The sequence below is a fragment of the Apodemus sylvaticus genome, chromosome 3 (assembly GCF_947179515.1).
Source record: "Apodemus sylvaticus chromosome 3, mApoSyl1.1, whole genome shotgun sequence".
Classification (NCBI taxonomy): Eukaryota; Metazoa; Chordata; class Mammalia; order Rodentia; family Muridae; genus Apodemus; species Apodemus sylvaticus.
The window spans coordinates 57001873-57029046 of record NC_067474.1 but is presented as its reverse complement, the minus strand read 5'-3'; the positions used below and the strand labels follow the sequence as shown (position 1 = coordinate 57029046).

General features: G+C 51.5%; 1 protein-coding gene across 4 annotated transcripts; it reads right to left on the bottom strand.

Annotated features, from left to right (window-relative positions):
* Positions 1–2726: 2726 nt before the first annotated feature.
* On the bottom strand, positions 2727–26345 carry Tmem8b (transmembrane protein 8B). Of its 4 annotated transcripts, XM_052176365.1 has the most exons (13): positions 25614–26345; positions 21531–21720; positions 20967–21174; positions 14872–15005; positions 14333–14601; positions 13444–13769; positions 9752–9845; positions 9474–9597; positions 9253–9395; positions 8908–9086; positions 4083–4229; positions 3852–3968; positions 2727–3628 (listed from the first exon to the last, which is right to left on the bottom strand). In XM_052176365.1, exons 1-13 carry the CDS (start codon positions 26143–26145, stop codon positions 3293–3295), a joined length of 2799 nt encoding a protein of 932 aa, XP_052032325.1. In that variant the 5' UTR covers positions 26146–26345; the 3' UTR covers positions 2727–3292. The 4 variants fall into 4 exon arrangements, with proteins under 4 accessions (XP_052032325.1, XP_052032326.1, XP_052032327.1 ...); XM_052176366.1 differs by lacking the exons at positions 21531–21720; positions 25614–26345 and adding an exon at positions 18377–18431 and having other exon boundaries at positions 20967–21052; XM_052176367.1 differs by lacking the exons at positions 14333–14601; positions 20967–21174; positions 21531–21720; positions 25614–26345 and adding an exon at positions 15263–17579.
* Positions 26346–27174: the final 829 nt, after the last annotated feature.

Genomic DNA, 27174 nt, shown 5'->3' with positions numbered 1-27174 from the left:
CACGAGCGTGAGCTCCTTTGGGGCACATAGCAGCTGAACCAGGCTTGCTGGGTCTCAGATGGTCCCAGACAACTGAGGACTCCGGGCCTGGTTCAGCTGCTATGTCCTGTCTTACTGCTGACTCCCCAGTACTCCAACAAATACCTCTAACTCTAAATGTCTCAAACTGTAGTCATCATCCTCAATCCCGAGTGTCACCAATTCAGGGACTAGAGCTGTAATCCAAGTCAAAGAAAGCAGTCGTCCTAGCCTTCCGCACCCCACAGCCCACACATGCACTAATGCTCTAATGTCTGCCTCCTGGGGCTCTTAAACTAGCCTCCTCCCCTCACTGTAAGAAGCCCCACCATTCCCCTTTCTCACTGACTCTCCTCCCCCGGACACACCCTTCACCCCAGCCTTCCAAACCAGTTTGTGATGCTGCTCTCCTGCTTAAATGCTTCCAGTGTGCAAGGGAATGGTTTCACTCCCTTCTCCCAAAAGGTAAAGAGCACCAAACACCACTGGCTGCTTACCTTCCTCCCCAAGACCACGTCACTCCGCACAGCTCCCTTTCCTACCTCTCTCTCCCCATCACTGTAACCCTTTTCCAAACATGCCCTGACCTTAGTCTCTAGTGTGTGCAACAGGCTGGACAATATATCATGTGCCCCAAGTACATCAGTGAGCGGGGACCAGAGGGAATGAGTATCTCAGGAATAAAAGATGGGCACTCATGACCACGGGGAAATGATCCCAACATCTTGGCATCATGGCAACCCACTTAATTCTTTCTCACTCAAGATCCCCCCTCACAAGTCCCTTCCAACCCCAGACAGAGTAGGGTGTCCCAGCCCCCTTCCCTCTTCGTTGCCTTCTGTCGAGTCAGTCCCGAGCCCTGGCTACTGGGTCGGCTGTCCTCATGACTAGTTCTGCCTATCTCAGGGTGAGAATGGCTTCTCTCCCACCCAAGCAGTGCCCAGCCCCAGCCCTGCTTAGCCTCCAAGGTTAGACAAGCACAAGTGTATTGAGGGGTGGTACAGCCATATATAAAGTAAGGAACGGCAATCCTTCTTTTTAAAAAAAATTTATTATTTTTAATCATGTATATGTGTGTCTGTGTCTGTGTGAATGTATGCCACTTGTGTGGAGAGGTGCCCGTGGAGCCCAGAGGTAGTGTATCTCCTGGAGCTGTGGTTACAGGCATCTTAGCCAGTAACTGCATACAGGGAATTAAACTCGAGTCTTCTGGAACAGCAATGCATGCTCTTAACTGCTGAGCCATTTCTCCAGCCTTTTTATTTTACTTTATTTTTCTTTAAGAGAGGGTCTATGTAACCTTGGCTGGCTCTTACTCGTGTTAACTCACAAGCTCCTAGCCCCAGAGTGCTGGGGTTAGAGGCATGCACCACCATACCTGGCCCAAGAATAGCACTTTTCATACAGGAATGGACACCCGGCCCGCACACCTTCACTCCAGCACTCGGGCAGCTACTTTACTCTGTACTCAGTGCCTCGGGAAGAAATTTTACTGCAGAGAGGAAAGAATAAAGTGGTATTTTCTAGGATTTGAGCTTCAAAGGCCTGGGCTGTGAAGAGAATAGAAAGGACTTAAGGCACAGAGAGAAGATTTGGTAGAAAGGTGAGGCTGGCTCCTTCTCCAGACTGACAGACATGTGGGAGGAGAAGAGGGGGGAAGACGTGTGAGCACTGGCCCAGTTTGCTAAGGAGACAGGAGCAGAGCCCCTGGTTCCATCTATGGAGCTTAAAGGAAGAAACAACTCATCTCTTGCCTTGTCGAGTAAAACCTAGCACAGGACCCCGGAAGAGAACCAGCTTCATGCAATGTCTGGGCAGCCGATCAAGAACATCTCAAGTGGCACAGAACTGGGGTGCAGGAACTTGGGGCTATGCAGACAGAACAAGAAACCTCTCAGCATTCAGCAGCCTGTCTGACTGATGACTGGGAACCAGCTGGGTTGACTGCACTCTCAGAAGATGACACTCTCAGAAAGTATGATACTGGGGACCAGAAAGAATGTTCTAGTATCTCAGCATACAACAAGACCCTCAAAACTCAGTTACAAACCCATGGGAAGAAAACAAGTCCAACTGCCAGGTATGGTGTCCATGTCTGTAATCCCAGGGCCCAGAGGATCCTGAGATCTAAGCCAGAACAAATTATATACATAGTGAGTCTCTCTCTCTCTCTCTCTCTCTCTCTCTCTCTCTCTCTCACACACACACACACACACACACACACACACACACACACACAGAAAAAAATCTCAATTTATACAAGATTATTTCTGGCATGCAAGAAAAATGGAAGCTTAAAATAGTAGTTCCATTCTTGTGGTGCCTTCTACGTCTGAAATTTGTACCTGTTACTCTAATTTCCTGGCACTTCAGCTTCCTCGTCTGTGGGCGTAGGCGTCATGGGGGAAGTCTAATTCATCTCTGTGTCTACACAGCAAGCACACACACACACATGAAGCACACACCCCTTCACTACTCCAGACTAGGATCCATAGCCATTGGGAAATGGGCATCAGGGAGTATTTGGAATTAATCAGGGGGACCAGATGAGAGGGATGCCGGTGTACAAGCCACAGGGCAGAAACCACAGACAGTAGCTTCCAGCATCTTCTCCAGGAAGGTCCCTATCACTCTCAGGATTTCCTCAGTGTCCCTTTCCCCCCATTTCCCCATACCCTGACCCCCATAACGGAAAAAAAGGCAGCACAGACTTAGTCCATACTTCATTGGAGACACAGCAGACTCCACCTGCACCACACCAGGCCACCGGCTCCTGGCAGTCCCAGCTCGCTCTCTCTCTCGCTCTCTCTCGCTCTCGCAGCCCTTCTGTCTAGCACAGCAGCCCAAGGCCAATATTGCTGAGCCACTGGGAAAATCTGGTGACTTGTTTCTCCAGGATGGACTCCTTTCTGCCCTGTACTGATGACACATTGCTGATGACAATGTGTCTCCTTGGGAAGCATCTCATGTCTGTGGGAGGGCCCCCTATCCCTGGGAAGGGCTCCACACCCCTAGGGACTCCCTGGTCCTCAGGGGCTCAGTGTCCTGCATAGCTCATTCTTAAAAAGGACTCCATAAACACAGGAGGACTCCAGGCTCTTAAGAAACTCTCCATGTCTTAGGAAAGCCTCCTGGTCCCTGAAAACAGTCATCCTTGAGAAAGACTGTGTCATTAAGAAACACAACTTGTCCCTTGTACCTAGGTGGGCTCCACAGCCCCAGGAGGACCCTAGGCAGGGTTCACATCCCCTCAGAGCTTGGCCCAAAGCCCCTCTCAGCTGGCACAGATGCTGCTGACAGTGGTCCCTCCTGGGCCCACAAGGCCCAGCTCCTCCTGTTCATTGATGCACAGCTGGTAACCGCAGCCCCGGGCCCGGGCTCCAGAAGGGACCCGGCGGTCAGTCTTGGCACGGGGAGGCAGCAGGAAGCCCACACTGCCAGCAATGAGCATATGCCAAATGCTATGAATGTAGAAGTAGTTGTCCCGGGTCTCCACGAAGGCATACAATAAGACGGCACTGCCAGCAATCAGGCTGCCCGGGCACAGGTAGAAGAGCCAGCGGCGCCATGTCGGCGGGTAACAGTGCCGGCGCCGGACGCTGCGAACTGTCTGGAGAAAGCAGAGAAGTGGGATTCAGGACTACAAGGCCCTGGAATCCAAGCCAGAGTCAGTTCAGACTTCCCATGAACCCTAGGTAGCACCTGCCAAGACTTGAGTGGCCACTGTGGACAGCAGGTGATGGTGAAAGAATGCAAGGCTACCTTAAACTGGGGACCAAATAGCCAGCGCCCCGCATTTTCTCCTGCTCCCTCGTTGGCCCTTCCACTCTTACCCAAGCTGTGGCCAAGATCCCGAGGGCAAAGAGACTGGGTCCAAGCAGGTTCCAAAGGCCGTGGCGGTCCAGCTGCAGAGCCATGGACAGCAGCATAGCGCCCAGCAGATAGAGCACCTACAGAGAGGGTTCCAGGGCTGGGCCGGAGTGTGGCCCACGGGGAAGGCTCAGGCATGGGCGGGCTTTAAACAAGTTAGCTGTGCCTGCCTCCAGGACAGGCTCTGCACTTACCTGCTTGACCACAGGCTGCAGACGAGCCATGGCAATGACGGTGACCCACACAGACATTAAGGAGCCCAGGAAGTCACAGAACTGAAGTACATCGTAGTCCATGATACAGAAAACCACAATGCCTGGCTGGTCACAGGCATGGTAGAACTGTAAGAAGACATAGCAGGTGTTACTAGGCCTCAAGGCCACAAGTCCAGGGCTAGGACACCAAAGAAGGACCCCACAGAGCTACTTCTCTGTTAGCGATCCAGAGGTCAGAGGTCACAGGTGAGCAACACTAGAATGCCTGATTCTTTCATTCCTTCCTTTATTTTTTAGATTTATTTTCTCTGTATGGCGTTTGCCTGTATGTATATCTGTGCATCACATGTATGCAGTGGCACAAGAGAGCAGAGAATGCAGACAGTTAGCTGTGAGCCACCATGGCGATGCTAGGAATCAAACCCAGTCCTCCGTAAAAGTGGCCAGGGCTCTTACCACTGAGCCATCTCTCCAGCCCTGACTCTTCTCATCCTTGAGAAGAATATGGCAGCGAGGTCTGGTCTGCTTTGCAGCCAAATGTGTCAGGCAGCTCAGACACTGGCCCTTCATCGTCCTTGTCCTTGCCCTGCTTCTGGAATATGTGTGGACCCAGCCAGGGGCTGAGATATCAAGGTGAGGCCAGCCCCACCCCTTACCCTCACACTTACAGACTCTCATCAGCAGCCCCCTCTCAGGCCTCCCAGTATCTGGCTCTGGTCTCTTAGGTAACCTCAGGGCTGACCTAGGCTGCACCTTCATAGCTTACCTCAGGAGGAACACTTCAACAGCTCCCCACCCCACCCCCACCCCATCCCAATGCCTCAGGCGGGAAGCAAATGAGGTGGTGCCTGTGGCCAAGGACAGCAGCACGGCAGGGCTATGAAGAGTGGCACTGTGGCCATGAGGAGCAGGGTGGCTCTCTAGGATACCATGCAGCAAGGGACATGACCTTCTTCCCCTCAACCACGAAGAATTAACGCTTGACTATGAATTGACCGGGTATTGTTTCCTAAGTATCTGTCCCCAACAAGGTCTCACCCATTCTGAAACAGCATCTGAGTCTGTTGCTCAGACTGGCCTAGAACTTACCAGGCAGCTCAAGCTAACCTCAAACTTGCAGCAATCCTCCTGTCTCAGCGTCCTGTGTGCTAGGATTACAGGCAGCTATTTGGCTGGTCTCTTCCTTCAAAATCAGATGAATACACTCTGAGCCCCTGGGTGATCTGACAGACACTGGTTTCTGGCTTAGCTTTATTTTTCAAGCAGGAATTTTACACTTCAGGCCTCATCAAGGTCTTGCACCTACCTCCCTTTGGACCACACAGAAAAGAAGCTCAGCAGATTCAGGAAGTGGGACTTGTGGTGAATCAGACAAGGGAGGACACAGCACAGCAAGACAAGAAAGAGTCAAGGGGAGCCCCAGATCTGAGGACATGCCTCAGGGAGCCTCGGGGCCTTTCTCCTACGGCTTCTCTGCAGGGGTGTGGGGGAGGGGCCTAGGTGATCTGGAAAAATTAACTAAATTGTAGAATTTTACATTTTTTAGATATAAATATATATCAGACATCAACATAAAGGCACAAACATCTGTAATCCATGCAGAGACCAGGGTATTTGTACTCAGGCTGTGGGGAGATTAAGTGTTGCTCACTTATTTTCTGTGTCCTAAGTCAATTTGTCCTAAGACCACTCACCAAGAGTCACTGAGAAGTATTTGTGATGGTCTGAGGAACAGCAGGGGCGACAAGGAGTGGGGCTTGAAGCCAGGATGTCAGCAGTCAACAAGCAAGGCTGGACACAGCTCTGGGATGTGGGTGCCATCCGCACGTTCAGGCCCTGATCATAGGACTCAGGCAGCAGTAAAAGAATGTGGCACGGACTGCCCAGCTAAAGTAACACTTACTTATTGACGTGCTTTAATTTGGTGAGGTTTCCTAAGTGACTGACTCTTATCTTATAAGTCTCGAGGTTTGGGATATGGCTCAGCTAGAGCTTAGGCTCACTTTCCAGGGAAAGGGGGAAGGAGAGGAGGAGGAGCAAGGGGGGACAGCTGTAAACCTTGGCCAGAAGCTACGCTTAGCTCCTGAGACTTCTCTAGTCTCCAGGCGTTCTGAGAAGCTGAAGTCAAAGAGAAGCGTGTGGACCCGTGTCCAGGGCCTGACGACACGGGTGTGCTGTGGGTCAGTGCTGTGGGCCAGGCTGAGTGCCAGCCTAGGCCCCACCATTCACTTCCCCTCGGGCAGCACACTTGACTTCCCTTCATCTGCCACACAACCCAAGAACTGAATGCCCGTGCATCGTCTTGGTGCAGTCATGGGACTTAATCAGCAACGTTACAAGCACGTGTTCAGTCGCCATCGGTTTCTGATCTCATTATCTGAGTTGCTTGACTATATACAGAATCACGTGCTATGTTTTGGGCCTACTTTTAAGAGAATAGTTTGTATCTATAAAGTCCTGATGCATAGACTTGCTGCCAGCTCCTGTGCCCCAGATAAGCACCAGCACACCACTTCCTGGGGTGAGCTATCCTAGAAGGTCTTAAGACAAGGAAGAGAACATTCATGGACAATTCTTGTACCGTCAACTACAAACTAACCCATGAGTCCTTCAATAGGCACATCTGTGAAGTAAGTCTACACTCTTAGTTTAGAATGGGAAAGAAAAGACACTAGGGCTCTGTGCCCAGAAAGAACTGAGTTAGAGGAGGGACTTCCTGTCAGCACCTAAAGCTTACTCTCACACTCACTGAGTTTTGTTTGTTTTTACGACGGGTGGGGGTTGGGGCTGGAGAGGTAGTTTGGCAGTTAAGCATACAAGCTGCTCTTGCAAAGGACCTCAGTTCAGTTCCCAGGAGCTCCAAGGTTGCTCAACATATCCTGCAACTCCAGTTCTAGAAGACCCAATGCCCTCTCCTGGCCTCCATGGGCACTGACTGCATGGTACACAAACATTCATGCACACAAAATAAAAACAATACATTTTTTTAAAAAAAAGTGGGTGTTCTTCTTGTGCTATGAAAGGCCTGTGAGGCTCCTCCAGTCCCTCCAGAGGGAAGGCCTCTTTTCAGGTTCAAATGCCATTATATCTAAGGAGAAGGCATCTGCCTAGAATATTCCAGGACAGAATACTTGTACAAAGTACAAGGAATGACTGTGTCTTTTACAGCACTGCTACATTAAGGTGCTCTTATTAATTCCGAGTCACTTTAGACCTCCATGATGTCAAGAGTGGGTGCGCAGAGCAGCAGCTGGGGGAGGAGCCTGTGAGTAACAGTGGCAGGGCACCTGGCTTTAAGGAGGAACAGAATCTGATACAGAGAGAGGAGCTATCAGACCAGGCCTGAAAAGGAGCCAGCTAAACTGGGGTACACTGGTCCCATCTGGTCCCTGGCTACAGCTTCCTCTGTAGCTGAGTACCCAGGAAGACCCCACAACCTTTGCTTAGACACATATGTCCCCTGTTTTCTCCTCTGCCTTGAATACAATTTCTGTGATCTGGACACCAAGGAAGCACATAATGACACTTGCAATACTCAGCTTTTTTAATTACATTTTATAGTGGTGTGTGTGTGTGTGTTCATGAGTGTGAGCTTATGACATACTTATTTCACAGTATGTATGTAGGACAAGCCGCAGCAGCCACTCCCTCCTTCCTCTGTAGGTCACGGGGGTGGGGTTCAGGCTGTCAGGCTCTTTGCTCCCTAAGCTAGCGTTTCGATGAGATCTTTTCTGATATTCTTGTTGCCAAAATTCATGGAGAATAAAAATCCATTTAAGAGTAAGTGTAAAGTGTAAAGCACTGTAAAGTGCTCACAGGCAGTCCTTGTGTGTCACAAGTTGCCAAAAAACAAGATCTAGAGGTGTCAGACCCTGCTGGGGACAAACCTATTAGGGAGCTAAGTTACTAGGAGATGCACTTCGGCCACTCCATCAGAGAGGCTTGCTTGTAGCATGGACCTTTCTGCCTATAGGAAGCTGGAAATCTCAGAGCAGGAACTGCTAGGATTCCATAACGGGAACAGGGAGACTTAAAACTATACATCTAACTGGGCGTGGCGATGCACACCTCTAACCTCAGCACTGCGAGGCAAAGGTATATGGATCTGCTAGTTTGAGGCTAGCCTGGTCTACAGAGAGTTTCAGGCTAGACAGAGCTATACACACCAATACCTTGTTTCAAAACAAACAAGCACCCTATAAGCCCTTTGAGCTGGGATTTTATATCACATTGCCATTTCCCATGCCTCAGGACAAAGTTCTCAAGACTTTAAAGCAGGTTTCTGATAAACTCCTCAATATAAAGATCCCCTCTGCCTTCCAAAAGTTCTCATGGAAATCAAAAAGGCCAAAGTGACTGAATGGGAGGACACGCTTTTATGTCATAAAAATGAACATGCTGCTCTTGGCACTCTCACCTCTCTGCCCCTCTGGGGCTCTCCTCCCCTCCCCCCTCTCTCCATGTGGTCATGGCCGGCCCTCTGCTCTCTCTGCTCTCTCTCGCTCTCTCTCTCTCTCTCTCTCTCTCTCTCTCTCTCTCTCTCTCTCTCTCTGCCTCTGTAACTCCCATCCTCTGCCCTGAATGAACTCTATTCTATATAAAAAAAAAAAAAAAAAAAAGAACATGCTACAAACAGAAATCACTGGAACATGCCTGTAATCCCAGCTCAGAAGGGCTAAGGTAGGAGTACTAAGAGTTTAAAGCCAGCCTGGGCTACATGGGGAGCTTGGGCTAACCTTGGCTATAGATTAAAACTCTATCTCAAAAAGAGATACCACAGTGGCGCGATGCCCCCCCTGCCTACCGTGGAGAAGAACATGGTGAAGGTGTAGACTGCAGCTTCCAGCACGTATCGGCTCCGAATGGCCAGGACCACGGGCGGCAGAAACATGAGGTTGCTCAGGCAGAGGAGGAGTGTGGACACCAGCTGGAATCCATAGGTGAGCGCATCCGCACTGTCTGTGCAGCCCCAGCCCCGCCACCCTGCCGGGGGAGGGGGAAGGGTAGGAGAGGACAGAAGGCACCCGTGGGTACAGCAGACAACTGTGCCCACCCTGACCCCATATCCAGTCTCTCAGGGCGCCCTTGCTGGACACCCCGATGCCCAGGAAGCCCCAGTCCGGCCTGCTCCCTGCCCCAGCCCGCTCACCAGCCTTGCACTCGCAGGCCGCGTACAGGTAGTTGTGGGTACGCAGCAGCTTGCACTGGCCATAGGGCCCACAGTCATCCACACATGGCGACAAGAAGGTGCGCAGCCGCACTTCCGCCGTGGCATTGCGGCACCGCACGAACCTGCAAGCAGACATACTCCTGGTTATTTGAGGCCAGGGCCGCCCCATCCCAGCCCCAACTGTGCCCCATGTTGCTCACCGAGGTCCCACCCCGCACAGAGAACGGAGGGTGAGGAACCAGGTCCCCGTCTGTGGGAATGGGATTCGCAGCCTGGCCACTCTGGAGGTGACACTGACCGAGAGAAGGAAACCTGCCAGGGACTCTAAAGGTAGAAGAGCCCAGGAGAGAGGAGGAGGCGTGGTCAGCAAGGAGTCAGGACCCACCTCTGGAAACACCCGAACTGCCTTACCCCCTCCCCGCTGCCGCCCCCTGTTGTGAGAACACCCAGCCCCCCTACTCCCCAGTCCCTTCCTCACCTTTGGAACAGGTCACAGCAGCATCCCCCAGGCTCAAGGGCACCTCATGAGTCAGGCATCCGAACACTGTTACATTCTCCTGGCGCAGAGAGGTCTGAGCAAGGTGTGTATGCAAATGAGGCTGTCAGACCCTGGGATGGGTGGGCACACCACCCTGCTATCAGCTCCCCACTCCCTGTGACTAGACAATCAGGTTCTCCTCCTGGACAGTGGGCCCACTTCTCCGGGATCAACCCGTCAAACTGGGCTCTTATTTAGGCCTATGAAATCCACCAGATCCTCACAGCCCGGACTCTGAATCTCCTCCTTGGAAGGAAAGGCACCTTGGCTCATCCTATCTAGTGTATGGGAGGAACTGGGCACTGGTGCCCAGGTGTGGAGGGAAGGAGTAGTCTATGAGGAAGAAACAGGAAACAGGATACCATTAGTTCCTCTCATTAAGGAAGGATTTGAGGCAGTCTGATACATTAAATCAGGATAAAAATAAATGCATATGAGAAATTTTTAAATCATGATAGAAAAATAATTGAAGAAGGAACCGCAGGGAGGTCCCACACTTGTGAGCGCACCTCAATGTGTTAGTCTTCAGGGAAGCAGCAGCTGGGTGGGGAGGACTTCAGTTAAATTCTTCACTATTATTTTTGGAATTTCTGAGATAGCATTTCACATAACCCAGGCTGTCCTAGTCTGAAATTCACAAAATGGCCGGGGTTCTAATCCTCTTGCCTCCTGTGCTGGGATTATGTATGTACACCATCACACGTGCCCTTCTTATGTACACCATCACACGTGCCCTTCTTATGTACACCATCATACGTGCCCTTCTTATGTACACCAACACACATGCCCTTCTTATGTACACCATCACACATGCCCTTCTTATGTACACCATCACACGTGCCCTTCTTATGTACACCATCACACGTGCCCTTCTTATGTACACCATCACACGTGCCCTTCTTATGTACACCATCACACATGCCCTTCTTATGTACACCATCACACATGCCCTTCTTATGTACACCATCACACGTGCCCTTCTTATGTACACCATCACACGTGCCCTTCTTATGTACACCATCACAGTGCCCTTCTTATGTACACCATCACAGTGCCCTTCTTGTGTACACCATCACAGTGCCCTTCTTGTGTACACCATCACACTTGCCCTTCTTGTGTACACAATCACACATGCCCTTCTTGTGTACACCATCACTCGTGCCCTTCTTATGCACACCATCACACGTGCCCTTTTGTGTACACCATCACACGTGCCCTTCTTATGTACACCATCACACGTGCCCTTCTTGTGTACACCATCACACGTGCCCTTCTTATGTACACCATCGCAGTGCCCTTCTTGTGTACACCATCACAGTGCCCTTATGTACACCATCACACATGCCCTTCTTGTGTACACCATCACAGTGCCCTTCTTGTGTACACCATCACACGTGCCCTTCTTGTGTACACCATCACACGTGCCCTTCTTATGTACACCATCACACGTGCCCTTCTTGTGTACACCATCACACGTGCCCTTCTTGTGTACACATCACACGTGCCCTTCTTGTGTACACCATCACACGTGCCCTTCTTGTGTACACCATCACACGTGCCCTTCTTGTGTACACAATCACACATGCCCTTCTTGTGTACACCATCACTCGTGCCCTTCTTATGCACACCATCACACGTGCCCTTTTGTGTACACCATCACACGTGCCCTTCTTATGTACACCACCACACGTGCCCTTCTTGTGTACACCATCACACGTGCCCTTCTTATGTACACCATCGCAGTGCCCTTCTTGTGTACACCATCACAGTGCCCTTCTTATGTACACCATCACACATGCCCTTCTTGTGTACACCATCACAGTGCCCTTCTTGTGTACACCATCACACGTGCCCTTCTTGTGTACACCATCACACGTGCCCTTCTTGTGTACACCATCACACGTGCCCTTCTTGTGTACACCATCACACGTGCCCTTCTTGTGTACACCATCACACGTGCCCTTCTTGTGTACACCATCACACATGCCCTTCTTGTGTACACCATCACATGTGCCCTTCTTATGTACACCATCACACGTGCCCTTCTTGTGTACACCATCACATGTGCCCTTCTTATGTACACCATCACACGTGCCCTTCTTATGTACACCATCACCATCACTCATGCCCTTCTTGTGTACACCATCACACATGTCCTTCTTGTGTACATCATCACATGTGCCCTTCATCAGCTAAATTCTCACTAAACAATGCTGTGTATGTGCACCTCTCTGTGTATGTGCACCCATCCTCCACTGCAAGACTGAGCACCACACAACTGCTGTGTCAGTCGCTTCTTTAAGTGGAGGTCAGGAAGGGCAAGGTGCAGAAGCATACTCAGCAACCATTAGTCAGGACTAGCCAAAGACAGTCTCCAGATAGATAGTCCGGGGGGTGGGGGGGGATAAATACCTAGGAAAAAGGAGACTAGAGGACCCAGGGTTCACAATGCACCACAATCCTAGGTGAGCTCAGAGGAATGCAACAACTCAGGGATAAACTTGTTATCAAGAAGCATGAATGCAAGACTTAGCTGGGTGCAGTTGTACACCTTCAATCCCAATGCTTAGAGGGCAGAAGCAGGCAGAATTTTGTAAGTTCGAGGCCAGCCTGGTTTATGTAGCAAGTTGCAGGCCTGCAGGGCTACATAGTGGGACAGACAGACAGACAGACAGACTGAATTTCGGAGACAGGATGACCACTCAAAGTATAAGTGAAGGAATGAGTGTCAGGTGGAGAGAAGTCCAAACACGAGGGCCCCAGGACACTGAGGTGGTTTCAGCTATTGGGAGCAATGGGAAATGTCTGAAGGGTTGTTAAAATAGGATAGGGTTGTACAATGCACAGATTTAAGGTAATTTGTTAGTAATAAGGGAAATTGCATGGGGAAGGGAGACATATGTGGAGTCTCTACTATCTTTGCATGTGTGTATGTGTGTGTGTAACTGTGTTTGTGTGTGCAGGTTCGTGTATGTGCATGTGGAAGTCTGAGGTCAATGTTAAGTATCATCCTTCAAATGCTATCTACCTTGGTTTTAAAACACAGCCTCTGATTTGACCTGGAACTCACCAAGTACGCCAGGCTGGCCTAGGGACTATCCTGCTCTACCTCCTCAGTGCCGAGATTATAAATGTATGCAGTCAGGTCCTTGTGCTTGAAGGGCAAGTATTTTATCCACTGAGCTAGTTTCCCAGACCCAATCAGTTACTTACTGCTCACTGTTTCTATAACTACAAAACTACTCTAGAAGAATCTACCAAGAACAAGAGCACATGTGGATTTGCTAGATACAACTTCTAGACAAAACATGGCTCAGTGGGAGTTCATGAAAGCAACCCTGGTGGAGCATCAGGATAGCATCAGCTGTCTAAACACAGGTCGCACAGCCTCGAAGGATAAGCCTCTTGTTACACAAGTGAACCACCACCGAGGTCAGCCTCCAGTAGGAGGTCACCCACAGGCCTGGCCACTCTGAGGCCCGGTTGGTGCAGCCACCACAGGGCAGTGAATCCCCAGACCACTTGTTGACCAGAACTGTGGACAACTGAAGGAGAGCATAAAAGAGCCTGCGACTTCCTGCCACTCTCCCCAGCAGACTCCCCAGCAGGGACACACCCCTTCCAGGACATACCACATTGAGCTGGAGCTCCAGGCTGAGGACGCCCCCACTGTCCAGCACTGGCAACAGCCTCAGGGCAAACACAGCTGGGCGCTCAGGTGGAAGGGCCACGCTGGGACCAAAAAAGATGTAGAAGTGGACAGAGAAGGTATCCAGCTCATTGCGCAAAGTTGGACGCACTGGCCAGCAGTGCTCGGCCGGTGCTACTGCTCCAGACCCTTCTACAGGAGCCCCCAGGGATGGTGGCTCCGGGGACAGTGGCTGGGTGCCCAGTGACTGGGGCATGTTCATGGCAGCCCCAGGGACCAAGGCACGAGACAGGCTGGGTTGTGGACACTCTGTGAAATAGAGGAAACCAAAGATGAGACATGTGACCTGCAGAGCCATGTGGCCCCACCAGACACCAGAACCAGGTACGACAGGCCTTAGTGGAGGGGGGAAGGAGTGTAAAATGGAAGATGGTGGGCCTGGAAAGGGAGGCAGCCAGGGTCAAAGGCAGACCCCAGATGGTTCCTGATTGTCACAGTTATTCAACTGCCAAGGTGGAGGCGCTGAAACACTGCCATGTAAGCTAATGTGGCATGCTGGCCTAATGACCTGCGACTGTATGCAAGGGCAGTTCCGGAAGTCCTGGCTGTCCCTGTCCACCCCAGGAAACTGAAAATGAGATTAAGTCAAGAAAAATAATACAGCCTTTAGCTGCCCTAGTCTAAGACACACTGTGAAGGCGGGCCCCATGGTCTGAAGCAGCAAAGAGGTGGGACGTCAGGAGTAGGGAGGTACCTGGGCCGGGGAGGGAACCTGTGGGGATTAGCTGAGGGTCACAGAGCACAGCCATGCCCATGCCCCATGCCATGGGTCAGTACATAGCTTAGGGAGTTGAGGTGGTGAAGACTCTGACCTTGTAACCGCACACACAACTGGAAACGGATGGCCCTGCCAGAACCGCGGGATGGTGTCTCCACACGCACATAGACCCAGTGGCCCCAGGGGGGCAAGGCCAGCTCCAGCTGGCATACTGAGGCACCTCCACAGGCCACGGAGCTTGAGTTGTGTAGGGGTGGAGCCTTGGGACGTAGGCGCAGTGTCAGGGGACAGACAGATGCCCCTCGACCCCCTACACACACCAGCTGGGCTGAAACCCTGTAAGTGAAACTTGGTACAAAGACCCTGGGCAGAGGAAGGTTGGGGACAAGAAAAGACAGAGAGGTAAGAGACACTGGGGAGGACAACAAGAGGAAGCAAGGGAGTGAATGGGGGCAAAGGGCATGGGGACAGGAGCCTGCTCAGGTGTCTCTGTGCTAGGGGAGAGGAGACTGAGATATCTCCCTGGATCCACCCTGGGGATTCTGGGTCACTTTGGCTAACGGGAAAGCAAGACTGTCCCTGTGTAAGATCACAGGAGGAAAGGGCAGGGCCAGGTTCGGAGTGTTTCCTTACTTGTACAAGGCTGAACGATTATGGGAGGAGAGGGTTTGCTCTGAGGGTCGACCAGGAACAAGTACAGCCACGGCCAGCAGTCGTCGGACAATCAGCTGCGGCTGAAGGAGGTACTGACATTCATCCTGGAGACCCTGAAACACAAAGGCCACAGGAACAGGAGAAACGCTGAGGCCGCTACCAAACCAAGGCTCACAGAAGTCACGGGAGGAGTCTTGAAGAAATCTCTTTAGCCTCTGGCTCCCAGGTCTCCCACACTGGTCTCTAAGCTCCTAACTTTTCCTACCCGAGTAGTCATTTTATTAACAATTGTGCTGAATTAAAAAATATTTTGCAACAGGCTTAACTACAAGGGTTAGGAGAAAGAGAGGCAATCAGAAGAAAGACATACCCCAGTATGGACGCAGGCTCTTCAGGGAGAAGTGCCTTCTCTCTCTGTGTGCTCACATAGGTCAGAGGGGAACCCAGGCCTTAGTCTCCGCCTCCGCCCTTGCTTACCAGCTCTGTGAGCCGGATGAGCCAGGCTAACTGGTGCAGGACCTGCCGGAGGTTTTCCTACGCCCAGCCCTGCTTTGCCATCCAAGCACGGGATTACAGATGTGGGCTACTCTGCCCAGCTTGGTGAGGGTTCTGGAGATCTGAACTCGTGTCCTCATGCTTATAAAGCAAGTGTGTTACCCACTGAGCCATCCCTCCGCTCTCGGCACAGTCCTTTCTTACCACCTTTGTCCTATCTAGGTCTTCAAGGCCTCAGCACTGAATGAAGCTTGGAGACTCAAGTTCAGACCCAACTGATAACTGGGCTTTGCTGCAGGCCCAAGCCAACCCCTCCCCTTAGACATTCCTGGTCTGCCCACACATCACCACAACAGCAACTGAACACTGGCTCTAGGGGAGCTGGGCAGCCTGGTCTAGGTCTCTGGTCCAACCCTCCCTAGTCTAAGCCTTTAACTGTTCCTGCTGCCAGGTTGCCCTCCTGATATGTGTGTGCCTGTCTGCCCTCTGCTGCGTCACACCAGCAAGGACTACTCTCCAACCTGCAGACTATTTGAAACTTGAGAACAGGACTTGGCTCTCCACGCACAGACTTAATGTGGTGTGTGCAACTTGCCATGAATGTTTGCCAAACACATGAATCAGCCCAGCTGTGGACAGCACTGACCTTTATGAAGCCAAAATCTGTCCCCTCTGACATGACCCTCAGCCTCAGCCTGTTTCCTCAGACACTGAAGGACAGCTACCATACTTTCCAAGGCTTCTCTTGTACTGGACAAACTACAAGCCCCTTTCATTCTCCGGCCCTGAGGCCATACTCCCAGAAACCCCAATACTTAGTGTCACTGTTAATTAACCCTTCCACAGCATCCACATCTTAGAGGCCCTAACAACCATCGGTTAAGGGACATGAGACCTCCTAACAAGGCTTCTCTAAATGAGGTAATGGCCTTCTGTTGGCTCAATAAACTGGAGACTATCACCCGTTCTGTTGGCCACTCTGATGAAGATGTGCCTCCGAAGCCTGTCCTGGGGAGAAGCTCCAGGCCTGACATTTATGCCATGGAGGAAGTCAGCCAAATCATGTACTTTGGGCTAAGTCCCCAGTGCTGTAAGGAGGCCTTGGTCTACGTCAGTGGAGGACTCGCACCCAGAGCCGCACACTTTTCTGTGCCATCTCATGGTTGAATGCTCAGCACTCAGCAGAACACCTGGCACATCTGAGGGGCAGAACAACAGCCAGCCATTAGCTGAAGGATGGGGGTCAAAAGATCATTCCCTCGAGCCACCCCATTGTACAGAATTTCTCATCTCTGACATCCAAAGCAGAGGTCCTTCACTTCTGATGGAAAACCCTGTGAATCAGAAACACTCTGGCTAGAAACCAATGCAGGGATCTGTACCAATCTCACACCCAGGATTACCCCATTTCCCTGCCTCACAGTCTAGAGAAAGAAACACTACTTCCATTTTTTACTGCCGGTTTCAGGAACTATCAGGACACATGTGACTCTGGTGTGTTCTTTCAACATCCAGATTTCCTCAGCATGAAGCAGAGACCAAGAAAGGTAGAAGGCCTAGTAGCCGGACTCTGGGCTATGGAGAACTCCTCATACTTTGTGGGACAGAGAGAATATCTTCTCTTTTTTGTTTAGAGAGCATAGAGGGTCTTTTCTATAGTCTAGGCTAGCCTTAAACTCACCTTGTGGTCCAGGCTGGTTACAATTCATGCAGTCTCTCTGGTATGGGATTACAGATATGAGTCGCCATGCCCAATTGGATTAAGTTTTTTAAAGAAATTCCAGGCCCCACGGGGGCTTGTACTGGTTAGTTTTATGTCAATGTGATACACAGTAGTCATTTTAGAAGAGAGAAACCTCAACTAATAAAATGCCCTGACTAGATAGGTAAGCCTGGGGTACATTTTCTGGATTGGTGATTAATGTGGGAGGGTTCAATCACTTGTGGGTGGGGGCAGCCTGGGCTGGTGGTCCTGGGTTCTATAAGAAGGCAAGCTGAGCAAGCCGTGAAGAGCAAGCCAGGACGCAGCCCTGCTCCGGGACCTCTGCAGCAGCTCCTGACTCCAGGCTCCTGGTTTGTCTGAGCTCCTGCCCGCACTTTCCTCGGCAATGGAGTGTGGCCTGAGAGTTGTAAACTGAAAGAAACCCACTCCTCCCAACGCTGCTTTTGGTCATGGTGTTCTTTCACCGCAGTAGAAACGCCAAGACATGCTTACAGCTGAAGATGCCCACTCAGGAGTGCACAGCGCTCTGGCCCTCAGTCAGTCAGCACGAATCCCTGTGGAAGTGACTGGGGCAGAGGAAGCAGAGCGACTGTTTAGGAGGTTGCTGTACTGCGGTGGTGGGTAGGGAACTCTACAGGGAGGCGCTTCATGGAGAAGTGGAGATACACCTGCGGATGGGCAGTGCAGAGGAACAAGGCTTTATGAACTGGTCATGGGGACGTCAGAGAAGAGGAAGAGTCAGGACTGACACATTTGAGACCAGAGCAACTGGTGGGTAGCAGCTGTCCTCGCTGAGAAGGAAGCAGCCAGGAAGAAGAGGCTGAGACTGGGAAGAAGTGGGAAGTGAGAGTTCCGGCCTTTGCTCTGCTTTGTACGTGTTAAGCTTGAGACTTTTTAGACAAGCAATTGAACATATCAGAAAGCTGATAGATATAAAGTTTGAGATTTGAAGAATATAGGACCAGCTTATGAGGCATCAACCCATACATGGTATTTAAAACAACTGTGCCATAGATGCCAACAAGAGAATGAAAATTCAGAAAGGAGTTCTCCTGGGGCCAAGCATCAAGTCATGACTGCACACTTAGATCAAGCAGAGATGATAGAAAAGAGCCAGAGGAGTGGACAGTGATCGGGAAGAGCAGGAGAGTGGTCATAACTGCCAAGAGGCAGATCAGGAAGCTAAGACTACCATACGCAGGAGTGGAAATCTGGGTGTCTACAGGGAGAGAAATGCAGAACTAGCAGGTGGGAAGGCAGACTTACTTTCCACTGTGGGTCTTTTGCGCCTTTCAAAGGCTGTATCAGGTACATATGTCACCTATTTGAAATATAAATAAGATGACTTAGATGGGAGAGGAAGCAGAGGTGCCTGGTGGATATTACCTACTGCGTGGCTGAGCTGCTGACAGGCTTGGTCCGACTCGGCATGCTGCCTCTAAACTATCTGCATCTGTGCTGTCCAGCGTGGCATTTTCATGACTTTACCTGATCTTATTTACACCCAGATCTTAGACTGGAAAGAAAAGGTCTTCAAGACCTATGCCCAGCTATTTGGGAGAACTTTCTTGTTATGAACTATTAGGTGCTAGCTGGTTCCACAACCCCAAAGCTAGCATCTCAGACTGGTAAACAGGAGCCTTAGAAAGAGATGAGAGGCTGACAGGAAGACGGGGCAAGGAGAAGAGGAGCCGTGAGGTCCACTTGGGGCAGCAAAGAAGGTGGAAGAAAGGCCACAGAACTACAGAGTGTCAGCTGTGCTGGTGCTGGGGACACACGATTCAGGGGAGGGTCAGGAATAAGGAAAAGCAGCCTCCCAGGGCTCCCTGTCACTCTCGGGGTACAGTGCCCACTTCTAGGCCGTCTTTGGTCTGGCTTCTGCCCACCCTTCCACCTTCTTCACAGAGCTGCCCTCCTCAGTATGCCTCCCCAACTCCGGCCATGCTACCCCCACCTCTGAAATACTTATTCCTCCCATCAGACCTCACTGCCTCACAATCTCTGAACACCATCTCCGCCATACTGCCAAACCGAGTTAGCCACCTCTCTTTGTGCTTTTAAAGCACTCTCCACATCTTGCCATCTCTTATTTACCTCAGTATTCCTGGCATCCAACTCAAGGCCTGTGCACAGCAGCCGAAGGGCAAAGGGATAAAGAAAGAACTAGGCTCATCCCCAAAGTCAGGAGGACTCCAGAAACAGTACTGCCTTCTTCTCACGGGAATTCTTCCTGCCCCACCCAGGTTATCCCTAAGCCCACACCACTCCCTCTGTTTGCTATGCCTTACAGTAAGTCTGAAGAACCATGATGCAAAGAAGGTACAAGTTGGGAATGCAAAAGAATGTTCTAGGTTTAAGAATCCTCAGAAGGCCGTGTAAGATTTTAGAAGGTAATCAACATTTTAGAAGAACCATCCCCAAGATCCTTGTCCATCCAGTGAGAAAGACTCAACTGTGCACGTTCTCTCTGTGTCCACGCACTGCTGGGAGCGGCCATCTAGCCTCTCTGGCACTGCACACTCCCTCTAGATAGGGGAGCATGTGCGCCAGGCCTGCTTACTTTCTCTCCACCCAGTGGTCTAGACGTTGTGAATCATGCGATGGTCTGAGCAGCTTGGCTCTGTCCTGCAATGCTCAAGCAACCATGGGCACTCCTTCCCCAGCCTCAGCTCAGCAATCCCTACCCAATCGGGGCTGCGGGTACGTCCTGCTCGCTTGGAAAGGTGGCTAACCCGCACAGGGGCTAGGGGATTCTCCCGTCAGTTCTTACAAAGTGAGACAAGAGCCTGGCAGGCTCTTTGAGATTTGGCCAAAGATCTATGAAGACATTCCTCCTAGAGGAAAAGTCCTTTTTTATCTGATATGAATCACGAGCCCAGAGACTTTCCCAGGTGAGCCCCCAGCATGGCCTCCTCCAGAGGGCTCCCAGGCCCCCAACTTCACAAAACTCAGCCTACACTAGGCTAGATATTTTACCAACTTAGAGCCAACAACCCCCTGGCTGGGCGTTTCTGCCGTCTTCATTCAGCACCGAGCAGCACTGGCTCCCTCGCTTTGTGACGCCCTTGGTCTCTATCAGTTCCTATTCCGTTCTTGCTCTGCCCTTCCCTCTTACCAAAGCCAAGGCTACCCGACCAACAGTGCCCAGCTCTTCACGATGCCCCTCCACCAAAACAGGCAGCAGTTGGAAACCTATGTTTTTCCTTATTACAAGGAGGGTTCCACAAGAGCAGCAGGAAAACATTGTGCTGTTTTCATTTACTCCAAACCTGACCTTTGGACCTGCCCTTCAGACTGACAATCTCTGTTGTGTTAAAATCAGTGCTGGTATTCAGAGGAAAGTGGGGCAAGGGCCAGGAAAGATATCAGCTATCCAAAGCTTTTATTAGGAAAAGCTTCTCTTATGGCTTCCCAAAGGGCAAAGGACAGAGACCTGAGACCAGGATACATGGGCTAGACTGAGGATATGGCTGGAGAGAAGTTCCAGGGCTATTATCAATCAAAATACAAAATAAACCAGTGCTGGGTTTGTACAGCAGATTCCACAGGCCCAGATAGTTGTGACCACCTTCATTAACATTAATGCCCTCCAACAGGAAGGAATACAGCTGCCCAGTTCCAGGGCCTCGTTCCAGAATCTGTAACTTCTCTCTAGTTTCCTAGAATCACTATGTCCCAGTTGCCTACTATAGACCATCCCATCAGCTACCCCCTCCCTCCAACAGTAGCCCGCCACGGCCCCACCCCCACCCCGGTGCTGCTGCTCACCCTGGTAACAGGGCTATGATGTCGTGAGTACTCAGCAGGGACAAAGGGTAAGATAGGACTCGTCCTGCCCCTGGCAGCACCCACCCACCTTGACGGAGATGTGCCCATGGGCTTGGGGAAGGTGGGCAGCCAAGAACCAGTCCCCGGGTAAGGGGCTGCTGACGTTAAAGATGCCTGAGGTCCTATTGGGCAGCGTCCAGCTGAGGGTCAGTGAGAAAACACCAGGCACAGCCGTGTCTGCTGGGAAGTGGGTGTGCAGCGGGTTGATGACGGGAGGTGCTCCAGATCGGAAATACCTGGGGACAAGGAGTAGGAAGAGAGAAAGGTAGACAGAGGGGTCGGAATTGGGAGACAGAGGCTAAAAAAGGAACTGTCACTCATCACTAGTGAAACAAGCAGATGCCCTATACTGAGACACCCCAAAATGATTGCAGGTCAGGGTCAAGTCCATAAGGGCAACAAGTCAGCTGAGATACTCACAGCAGTTATGAGTGCTCAGGTGACAGAGGTCATAACCTCCAGGCACCGTCAACCAGGACATGGGTCAAGGTCAGGGTCAAGGGGCATGGTTAGACCACTTAAAGTCTTATTCAATTTGGAAGACAACTAGGGTTGGAGAGTGGGGTTACAGAAGGGTAATTCACACACTCACACAGTCACGCTTTGGTCTGGGCAGTGGTCCCCAAAGGTTCCTCCCTGCTCCTTGAAGATGATGAGGTTCCAAACAGCCAAGAATGTGTCCTCAGGAACGTGGAAGTGGAAGAGCTCGGTGCTGGCAAAGGATCGAAACGGGCTGAGCTTGCGGGGTGAGCAGGTGGAGTAATCAGTCAGGAAAAGGCCTCCTGGGAGCAGAGGGGAGGGAAGCAGTGGGTTCATCAGGTAGCAGCTCGGCCACGTTCTCAGCAACAGGACCAAGTCAACAGCACTTTCCGTTGGCCAGGAGCTGTGGCCTGTGCTGCCCTAGAGTCATCTGGCTTATTCCTCATAAAAGCCTCATTCTTAAAACTTCATATTGCAAAAAGCGAAACCCTGATGATTTAAACCTACAGCCCTTCGTTTGACTTCACAGAAGCTCACTCACTTAGAAGGAATTGAACTCCACCCACCAAGACTAACAAAACAGAGTGTGCAAGTGTGTGTGTGTACACTGTGTGCATGTGTGTGCACTGTGTACATGTGTGCGCACTGTGCATGTGTGTGCACTGTGTACATGTGTGTGCACTGTGCACATATGTGCACTGTGCACATATGTGCACTGTGTATGTGTGTGCATGTGTGCATGTGCATGTGTGTGTGCACTGTGTGCATGTGTGTGCAGTGTGTGCAGTGTGTGTGTGTGTGTGTGTGTGTATGTTGGCACAGGCTCCTAGCCGCTGAGCAAGCTAGAACTCCACCTGTGGGGCTCGGGAGTCAGCTCAGAACTGTGTAACTTGTTTGTTTTCTGCCCTTTTCTATTCCCCAGTGGTTAGGAGCAGTAAAAATTCTCAGAAGCTGCACAAGAGCTGTCTGTGTACCAGCTCAGGGCAGAAGGGAGGGGAGGTGTGGTGAGGCGGCAAGGGAGCTGCTTGGGTGGCAGAGTCAAGAACAGGGGCTGGCAGGCCACCATGGCAGTGCCCAAGAAAGGAGTGATCAGACTCTCTAGGGTCAAAATGACGTTCTCCCCGAGGGAGGTCCTGGAGGGCAGTCATTTGGGGGCCCAGTGGCACCCAAGTCACTTGCAACTATTTGGAGGAGGCCAGGTTGGGGGTGGGGAGGAGGTGGGTTATCTCTATCTCAAATGCTGATTCCCTGATCATTGTTATCAGGAGCAGAGCCAGGGTGGGCAGGAGAGGACCTGGCCAGACAGACACATAGTGACGGTAATCCATAGCTCAGATGGTAAGAGAGGGTGCTCCAACGTGCAGACAAACTGCCCCCACACACAGAGCTCACTCATCTCCCTCTCTCTCTTCTCTTCCTCTCCCTTCCCCCTCTCTTATTCAGAACAGTTTCAAAGAAGCCCAGGAATATGTCCCTAAACAGGTAAAAAAGTGGGGAAATTCAATCATCTTCAAGACAGAGTAGAAATTGGAGGGAGGGTTCTCAGCTACAGAAACTAGAGAAACACCCACAAGGCTTTCCCAATCTGATAACCTCTCTGTCTGGAGATGGCAGCAATGACCCCACAAACGAGGTATTTAAAGTAAAGGAGATGGGGCATCTGGAAAAATGTGGGTGATGAAAGAGAACTGCACTCAGATAAAAGCAGGGAGGTGCTCTCAAGGAGAAGGCAGTGCAGTGGACTAACTGATGTAATGCAGAAGACAGCTTGTGGGATCCTGCCTCTCACAACAGGGAGCCAGAGGCTCAGCATTCAATAGCCTAGAATGCTATTGTTATAGGAAATAAGAGCTCTGGAGCGCCCTCTGCTGGCGTTAGGGAAGGGATCCTCCTAAAGTTAGCATGAGACAAGCACAAAGCTGGCTTGGCCTTGGAAAATCCACCTGCCTAAGCCAACCTCAACGAAGGCAGAGGCTATGGGGGTCACAAGATGTACCTGCTGGAAAAGGAGTTAGTAGACGCTTGGAGCGTTGGGGGTAGTGCGGGAGGAGTTGGAGGCAGGGTGGGTCCTTGGGAACGTCTCACTTTGAGTTGGAATTTTAACAGGGCCTACCTGAACCATGTCCCAGAGAAAGCATGTCTATCCAAGACTAAATGAGCTTGTCCTGATGTCCCTTCTACAATAATGTGAAGGTGCCTCTCCACCACCTAAATTGTGTGTGTGTGTGTGTGTGTGTGTGTGCGTGTGTGTGTGCAAACTCCTCATCAAAACCAAAACCAAAAGCTAATTGCCAGCTTCTTCTGCAAGTGTCGATCCTGCACTGCAGTCAACAATGAATGTCTACCCCTCCACCCTGGGTCCTTCCTTCCAGGAGACTTGGTGGACGATGAATAAGATGCTCTCAAGATCGAGGGAGATGATCAGTGGGTAAGAGTATTTGCTATGTAGGTATGAAAACCTGAGTTGAAATCCCAATGCCCACATTTGGAGGAGGAGGAGGAGGAAGAGAAGGAAAGAGGAGAGGGGGAGGAGGAGGAGGAAGGAGAGGGGGAGGAGGAGGAGGAAGGAGAGGAAGAGGAGAAAGAGAAAGGAGAGGAAGAGGAGGGGGAGGGGGGCCTAGCATGGCCATATGTGCCTGTGCATGTGCAGTAGAGGCAGGTGGGTAATAGGCGCTTCAGGTTCAATGAGAGAGAGTCTCCAGGGAATAAAGTAGCCTCTGGCCTTAGTAAACACACACATGGATGTGAGCATTCACACAAATATCACACACACACACACACACACACACACCTCTAACGCTTCCTTCAAGCCTAGGAATTACCTACTTCTAAAAGTAGCACTCTGGTGATGTTCCTAAGAGGAGCGAGCCAAGCTGAGAAGTGTGGGGGCCATGTAACATTCCCTCACCCTCACACCATAAGATATGCACTCCAAAGACATATCAGCTCATGAATATTGAGATAAAATGCATGTCACCAACACGTAAGCATGCATCCATGGCACACATGCACCATTCCCAGGTCCCTATGATACACACAAGCCCACAGTGCCCACGCATCTCTACAGGACTGCGACCCTAGGGTGGCACTGATCTAAGACTGTACACTGAGCAGGCCCACGGAGATCACTGGAACCCTCCTCCACCCACAGCTGCGGCTAACTAACTGTTATTGCCAAAGGCTGTGGAGACACAGCCTCCACTCTCTACAGAGCCACTCAGCAAGGCGGCGTGGGGCTGAGGCCATTTCATGATGGGCCCCTCTCTGCTTCTCTCACTCCAACCACTAAGAGGCCAGACCGCTCTACTAACTAACCTAGTGGCTTCCTGGACGGGATGATGCATGCAGGTGGGCACCTGGCAAGTGAGAAACAGTTGATGAAAGAGATTACATTATGTCGTGGGCCCATGAAGGAATTCTTCAGTCGGGTATTGTGGTCAGAGGAGGAGCGGAGGGAGACAACTGGTCTGACACAGGGAATAGGAGACCTTTTTTCTAGCCCCACTACGACCATTTATGTAGAATACAACTTTGAACTGCTTCCTTGCTGAGCCTCAGTTTCCCCATCTTCAGTATTGTGCTGAGGTTCAGCCATGCTTTAAAAGTATCAAGAACTATCCATAGTCAGCGATACTTGCTTGGGAAAGGCCCAGCATAAGAAGAAAGCTCATTATATCGGCAAATAATCCATGCCCATCTATTTAATGCAACATATTGTCTTCAAAACTGCTGTTTAGCCCCCCCCCTTTTTTTTTTAAAAAAAAATGTGTTTGTTATTTCAAAGGTTTAGGCTACAGTGTCTCCACGTCTCAGGCTACAATAGAAGCTTCTATGGTGGGACTATGTCATCTCCATAAAACTTTGGAAACAAAAGGAGCAAAGTCCCCAAGACTTCCCAGAGAAAGCCGGATACAAGGAGTCAGGGTGGACACCTGGAAAGGCGATCTCCCCGTCTCTTGAGGACTATTAGCCACCTGCTGAACTACCTGAGAGCCTCTGTATCACCCACTCTTAAAGGCTGCCAACCCATCTCTTGTGTAAGCACCCTTCTCACCTTTATCGCCACACACACACACACACACACACACATTTCTTCCCCAGTGACCGAGCTCACCAAGTCCCACCTCTCCCGACTCTTCCAAGTCACCCCCCCCCAATCCCATCCTGTCTCAAACCTTTCCGCTTCTGCACTCACCAGCCCCTGGACCAAGGACAGAAAACAGCAACAGCAGCAATAGGGCTGGCGGCAGTTGGAGCCCAGACCTGAGTCGAGGCTGGGAGAGGGGTAGAGTATGAGAGAGGCGGGGGCCCAGTGGAAGAGACTTGGGCAAACACAGAGATGAGGGCAAAGACTGAGCTTTTGGGTGGCGCTGAACTGAGCACCGGGGCTCAAACAAGGGCAGGAGGTGTGATGGAAGGAGTGGGTGTGATGGAGATTGAAGCAAAGGCTGGGGCTGGGGCTGGGCCAGAGGCTTAAGCAAACGCTGGGAATGGGGCAGGGTGAGATGCTGGGCTGGGAATTGTGACAAGGAGTGGAACAAGGGCCGAGGCGGAGAGAGCGGCCAGGCTGGGGGCAGGGACCGGGGTTGAAGCGGGGACCTGGACCTGGGCATTCGCTGGGACACTGTCCGGGGCCTGGACAGGTTTGGGAAGCGGGGCGAGGGCGTGGCCGGAGGCCAAGGCTGAGATTGGGATAGGATGAGGGGCCGGGACAAGGGTTGGGCCATGGCCCGGGGCGGGGGCGGGGCCGGCCAGGCCAGCACGGGACGCTCGTAGAGCTGACCCGCGGCTCCGCTCCCCACCCCCGGGGGGTGGCCTCTGGCGTCCTCGCGGGCTTGGGGCCCGGGTAGGGACCCGGAGAGGAATTCAGGCCTGGGCGACTCCGGGCTGCGCTGAACCGGCGACAAGCAGGCCCCGCGGCGGCCTCGGCGTGACGCTCGCCTGGCGCCCCACCCCGCGCCCCATGCGATTGGTCCCTCTCACCAAAGCCCGCCCCTACCCAGTTCTATTGGCCTCTTAACTAGAGCCCGCTGCGCTGCCCACCTGAGAGCCTCTGTTCACTCTGACCACCCAGCCGCGGTGACCTCTCAGGTCCACAACTCCCGTGAACGCCGCTCACACATGGTACAGGAACCTTCCAGAAACTCACAAAACCAGGCTCCTCTCTGGCCGTGTTCCTCCCATTCCTATGTTTGCACAACCTACAGAGAGATCACTCAACTCTGATCCCACCTCGATCCAGAGCAGCTCTCTCAGGAAACGTCACCCACGCAGATGACCAGAAGACCTCTGTTGCCCTGGAAACTACTTAGCATTCCTGTTGCCCTGGTGATCGAAGCCTCCCCTGGGTTCTAGAGCACATCCTTCCTTGACCCTGGACCTCTCTTGTTCCTTCCCTTTACTGCCCTTAATCAACTCAGGCCAGAGTCCCTTTGCTAAGGTCTGTAGGTGCCCAAGTCTTCTCAAACAAACTTAACAAGGCCTCTCACTTAGCACCTACAACCTGGCTCATCAACAGCAAAACCATTTCCTAGGTCAGAATCAATACTTTCCCCTCCAACCCAGGTAAAAATCCTGACCTAAGGACTTGGGACCACCAAGCCTAAGCTCAGAGGTATGTAGTTTTTCAAACAGCCCGCCACCCCAGCCCTCTACCCCGCCCCTTTTCCTAACGCCATCTATCCCTCCCCGCACATCCTCTACTTTTGTCCGAACTCTTACCCACTTTCTCATCATCCTATCTCTGCCTCTTTCCT